Below are 6,000 nucleotides of genomic sequence, written 5' to 3' on the forward strand. Positions count from 1 at the left end.
CTCATGGACACAGGGCAGGTAGCCACACCACCCTGGCAACAGATGGGATAAAATAAGAGTTTGGCCATAGATGCTGCCTCTAACATACCTTGGCCAAAAGCGGGGAATTGTGAACTAAAATAAAATTTTAATGTTCACCCCGTACCCGCTGACTGAATGGACCCCCTCATGGCCAAAGGAGTACCCTAAAACTAAATTGTCTGCCAGGAAAAGGAAGGTCAGACATGCCTCATCGTGCCCCCCCCTCCCTTCTTGGAGGCATCCTTTGTAACCCATTAACAGGCCTAAGGGTATGCAAGACAAACCTGCAGGTCCCCAATTTACACAACAAAGCTATGTCCCTAGGCTTATCTCTGATAAAGAGCTGCTTTTGTTGAAACATTCCAAGCTTTTCGACAAAGCTTCAAGTCTTTAACCAATTACAAGCCAAAGACTCCTCAAACCCATCTATAACCTGTGAGCCCCAGCTTCCAGATGGCCCGCCTTTTCAGGCCAAACCAATGTATGCCTCCCAAGTATTGATTTATAACTTTACCTATAACCCCTGTCTCCCTAAAATGTATAAAACCAAACTGTAACCCAACCGTGGTGAATCCACTTACTCAAGGCTTCTTGGGTGTGTTTTGGGTCATGGCCCTCAAATTTGGCTCAAAGTAAATCTCTTTAAAATTATTTTACAGGCCGGCGCCGGTGGCTCACGCCTGTAATCCTAGCTCTCTGGGAGGCCAAGGTGGGCGAGCGGATCATTTGAGCTCAGGAGTTCAAAACCAACCTGAGCAAGAGCGAGAACCCGTCTCTACTATAAATAGAAATTAATTGACCAACAAATATATATAGAAAATATTAGCCAGGCATGTGCATGCCTGTAGTCCCAGCTACTCCGGAGGCTGAGGCAGTAGGATTGCTTGAGCCTAGGAGTTTGAGGTTGCCGTGAGCTAGGCTGATGTCATGGCACTCACGCTAGCCTGGGCAACAAAGCAAGACTGTGTCTCAAAAAAAAAAAAAAATTATTTTACAGACTTTGGCTTTTTTTCCATTGACATAGGTACACCAAAAAAAAAAAAACTGATTTTGAAATATTAAAACAATCATAAGGCAGCACACAACTTGGACTACATCTACACTGCTGTGCAAATCACAAAGTCCCACCTAAATCTTTAATTTTAGCCTTCTAGTGATTTAAACAGGAGTGCCCTCAAAGAATCTCTGCCAGGCAGAAGATGAGGACAGTATATGATTTACTGATCTAAGGGATCTAAAATTTGGCCTCCCAAAATTTTGAAGGCATTTTTAGCAATGAGTATTTGATAGCATTCTCCACATTCAGTCCAATGGTTTGCAGATTAACTCCTTGGCCTAGGGCTCAGACAGAACTCCTAAGAACCAGCTTACCACACTGGTAAATTCCTGGGACTTACCAAAGTCATGGTTGCACAGAAAAATGTGAACAGTAGGACATTCCAGCTGAAACAATGAGGTCAAAGCTCATTTCAGTATGAGTAAAAGTGATTCTCTGCAGAGATCTTGGTGGGGGAGGCAAAATACTAGCCTCAAACCTGCAGGCTGGCACACCTCAACAACTGCTGCAAATTCTACTGCATGCCCTGGCTTCCTGGGCCAGCCATGCTTAATGATCAGACTATAATATAATGCAGATCACTCTTAGCAAAAGGGAAGCAAATGGGGCTTTTAAACCAATATCTTAGTTATTCAAATCCTTAAATGGGGACTTCAACATCTCAATTTTAAGAGAATGAATTTATTATGATTCAGAGCCCAGTTGTTTTCCACCATAAGAGTGCCAAGTGAAAGGTTATTGTTTTCCTAAATACAATTAGCTCTCCTTGTCACCTTTCTCTTTTTGTCACTCCTAAACAACACTCCAAGATCACAAGAATCCAAGTGAAATAGAACCATGAAGTACAATGCTCTTTTACATTATCAGGCTAAAGGTGAGAAACCAATTTTGGTCATCTGCTTTAAAGGATCCAGTACAATTTTGGTCATCTGCTTTAAAGCATCCAGTACATTTCCTACGAATTTCAAGATCCTTGATATATATAACCTCTACTGCACTGTGCTACAGGTAATAATCTGCTCCAATTTCATACTGCATGTTTCTGGGTGAGGTAAACATTTAGAAAAGCATTAACATAGCATATTGTGATAATATCCTTTAAAAAGGAATGTACAAGTATTACTTTTAGCCAGGGTACATTTGTGAAAGTTTCAAATGCAGAAAAATTAGAGCAAATTCATTCAACATATGAAAAATAGGTTAGCAGTGCTTCAATTAGGAATTACTGCATGAAAATAATCAAATTGACAAGTTCTCAAAACACGTATTTTAAAGGGGAAGGGGGTATGCGCTCAGCACTCAACCCTTCTTAACTACAGAAAAATCAAAATTTGCAGTTGAACCCTTTCTTTCACATCATTGGCAGAAATAAAATCCTAGTCCCGCCACCACCTCTAACAATCAAGGAAGTTGCTACAAATAGCAGCATTGAATGAAGTAAATGGCCGTTTTGCTCCATTCTTAACATACCCTCTACGAGTAAACAGGTCACTCAAAAAAGTCAGTAGCCAGAAATCGCTTTTCTCTATGCCAAACTCCCACGAAAACGAAATTCCCTTTTCTGCGGATTTGGAAGGCAGTTAACGTGGACGGGGGAGTCCAGTCGCAGCCTGCCTTCTCCCATGGGTTCTATGTCTGGGGCGTTCAGTCCCCGGGGAGGCTTCAGACCCGCGATTGGCAGCATGGCCAGCGGCGGTGCAGCCTCCTCGTGTCTCCACATCCACCCAGCCCACCCTGACAATCGCCCTCTCTTTTATAACACCCTAAATGTGAGCTTCGTAGGCTGGGTCTCCAAAGTTTGCCCGGTCTCCGGTCAGCAGCCGCACTGCTGGGCCGAGCCCTAGGCAAGGCTGAGTCCTGCCTTAGCCTCGGGCTCCCTCAACCCTCAGCTATTCTTTTGGGCCACAGTGACAGGTCTAGGTTTACCTCCATGTGCTCGTGGCAGAGGAAACAAAAGAAAGCAACCTCCCGGATAATAATACGCCATTTTCGCCTAATTGGCAAACTGAGGGGTCCCCGGGTCGGTCACCTCACGAGTCCCCCACAATCCAGCCTGAGGGCAGCCTCCAGTCTGAGGCAGAGCTAGTAACAGCCCCGGGAAGCCCTGATTAAATTGTCCTGGGGGCGAGGATGGGATACCCCAAGAACCCTACCTGCCTCCCCACCCTGGCCGCCGGGGCAATGTGTTTCAGTTAAAACGAAAAAGGGCAGCAATGGTGGTGGAGCCTCCCGGAGACGCAATGACCCCCTCAGAAAATTGTCGTGAGGGACCTGGTGAAGGGGCTACCAAACAAGCAAACCGGCACGCGTGGAGTAGCAGCGAGTGTACTTACAAAACGATTAAAGCTCCGGCGGAACATCGCGTCGAAGGCTGCCAGGCGCTGAGCTGGGCTCTAGTGGGCTGTCTGGAAAGGCGCCGTCCACAAAACACACTGCGGCGTGGGCTGGCGGCGCAAAGCCGACAGCGAGACGGGTAGCCCGGCCACCCGCCCGCCGCCTGCCCTCCTTGGCTCCCCGCGCTCCCCCGCCCCCAGCCGCCCGCGCCCTCGCGCCCACGGCTCCGCCCCGCCTCTCTAGCTGCCCGCCCCCGGCCCGCCCGTCCTGGGGGCGACGGCCCCGCGGGTCCCTCTTATCTGGCCCCAACACCGCGGGCCGGTGGCTCCCGCAGCAGTCCGCTGAAAAGGCGAGCCTGGCTCGCGAGGGAGGGATGGCGGAGGAGCGCTAGGCTCCTCCTGCTGGGGGGGAGCGTCCCAATCTCTCCGCCAGCGTCGGGCTTGGCACCCCTCTGTCTATACTCTTCCCCGTTGCAGTGCCACCACCCGCCTCCCCTCTGGCCTCCGCGGCCGTCCCGCTCGGGACACGGGCACCCTCCCGAGGCACCCCGCGCCTCACCTCGCCTCAGCCCGACACTACTCCCCTGTCTCGGTCGGGAGCCACAGCCTCCCTCGCCCCGGCCCTAACTCGTTCGCCGCGCCGCTTCGCTCGCAGCTCTCCTCAGTCCGCGGCAGCCGCGCTGCCCCGCGCTCTGGTCCCACACTCGGGCCAGGGAGCTTCGGCGTAGCCCGCCTGCCCGCCCGAGCCCGCGAGACGGCCGGGCTCCCCGCTTCCTGGCGGGGAGGAGCCGGTCTCTGAGAGACAGTGGGGACCCGCAGGGTTTGTGGAGACCCCCGCAGGAGGGGCGGGGCGCGGGCGGGGGATTGGTTAGGAAAGCCGACCCCTTCTCATCTACAAAGGCGAGGGTCTTCCCACTACCCTCGCTTAGCTTTGCTCCTCTCCCACCTACGCGGCTTTCCCTCCTCTCGTTCTTTCTCTCGTCCTGCCTCCCCACCTAAGCTCTCTTCCACTTTCTCTGTGAGGTTGTAAAGTCAGGCTTTGTGTCGCTGCTGCGCAGCGGGGCGGGATTTCCCTGCCACCCCCCCACCCCACCCCAAACCCAACCCAACCCAACCCCTCCCGCTCACCCCCTCCCCCGCACTGCTCCCGGAGCAGCCTGGGAGTTGGAGTCCAACCGTCCCCCTCCTCCGCCTCATACTGCGGGCTGGTAGCTCCCCCACTCGCCCGCCCTGGGTTTGGACGGAGGGTTGAGGAAGGAAGAGGTTGAGACCGCTAGGCCTAACCGCCGTGTTCCGCACCGGCTGGGTGTGGAGGCCAGGAGTGCTCAGGAGATTCCTAGCGGTGGGAAATGTGAGAAGGCTAAATTAGGCAAAGCTCCGAATGCTGGGAGCCTTCCCTAGAACGCGAAATTTGCGCACCGAGAAACCCTCTACAGATACCCTGGGCCCTAGCTTAGAACTGGAATTTGTGAAACTTTAAAAATTAATAAAATTAGAGCTGAGTCTAGACTTACCATGAGGCTGGACATTCACCCCACCCCACCCCACCCCTTTTGCACCGCCTTCTAAGGCGGGGCCCGAGGCTGTAGGAAAGAACTTGCAGATCCTTCTAAATAAGTAAAGGGAGTTCATAGATATTTACACCAGACTTCCTCCGCGCCACATTCTCGTGCCAGTCTGGAGCTGGGGACAGGGCCCAGCTACACCACAGGCCTTCCCTAAGATCGTGAAGGGCCCTTACTGCTGGGTGCAGGAGCTTCTCCTTTCCCCCTCTGGGATTTAGATTCATTTCATAACCTGTATTGCGTATTTGCTTTGTGCCAGGCACTGTGGTAGGGGCTGGACAGAGCGATTTCCTCAAAAACCTCCCCAGCAGGGTGGTAGCAATCTAGTTGGGGGTTACCAGCAAGCGAATACTCCACGTTAGAATGTAATGGCCGTTACGTCAGAATATAATGGCCGTTAAGATAGAAGTTCAAAGTGCTGAAGGAAATAGAGGAGACCAACATTGCATCTGAAAAGGAAGCTTTCCAGAAAGCGCTGAGGATTAAACTGGGCCTTGAAACGTGGAAAGACTTTAGAGAAGTTGACCATAGCCCAGGGGGCAAAGTCCTGGGTGGAGGGGGAGGTCAGTGAAAAAGTACAGGACAAGCCAAGAAAAAGAACACACTGTCTCAGCAGACGCCCAGGATGTGTAGGCGGGGACGGTCCGAGTAAAAGCTAAAGAAAGCCTCAAAGAATCTTCAGAAACATATTACGAAGTTTGAATTTGATTCTATGATCAACGAAGTTGCCATCTCCAATAAAGTGCAAATGCATTAGTCCTAAGGTTTGTTCCCGAACTATCCTACCGACCAAGAAGTAAAACCAAACGTTTCCAATTCTTCCTCTGTTAAGGTTCCTTCTCTTTGCTCACACTTGAGGCTGTATCTAATGATTGAGATTTATTTTAAATGTGTATTATTTAGGTTCAGGCTCCATGGCTCATGCCTGTAATCTTAGCACTTTGGGAGGTTGAGGTAGGAGGATCCTTGAGGCCAGGTGTTCTAGACCAGCCTGAGTATAATAATGAGACCCTTGGGTCTACAA

General features: G+C 51.0%; 1 protein-coding gene across 6 annotated transcripts in view; it reads right to left on the reverse strand.

Annotated features, from left to right (window-relative positions):
- Window positions 1–4,430, reverse strand: part of ATP11C (ATPase phospholipid transporting 11C (ATP11C blood group)) — a 190,550-nt gene extending 186,120 nt beyond the window's left edge. For 5 of the 6 annotated variants that reach the window (XM_075999369.1, XM_012782516.3, XM_075999367.1 and 2 more), the window contains exon 1: window positions 3,412–3,616. In XM_075999369.1, the coding sequence (XP_075855484.1) occupies window positions 3,412–3,438 (27 nt within the window). In that variant the 5' untranslated portion in view covers window positions 3,439–3,616. Of the gene's footprint in view, window positions 1–3,411; window positions 3,617–3,970 lie in introns of those variants that run through there. The other variant, XM_012782513.2, reaches the window with a different exon arrangement.
- Between the last annotated feature and the right edge of the window lie 1,570 nt (window positions 4,431–6,000).

This window comes from Microcebus murinus, chromosome X (assembly GCF_040939455.1).
Source record: "Microcebus murinus isolate Inina chromosome X, M.murinus_Inina_mat1.0, whole genome shotgun sequence".
Lineage (NCBI taxonomy): Eukaryota > Metazoa > Chordata > Mammalia > Primates > Cheirogaleidae > Microcebus > Microcebus murinus.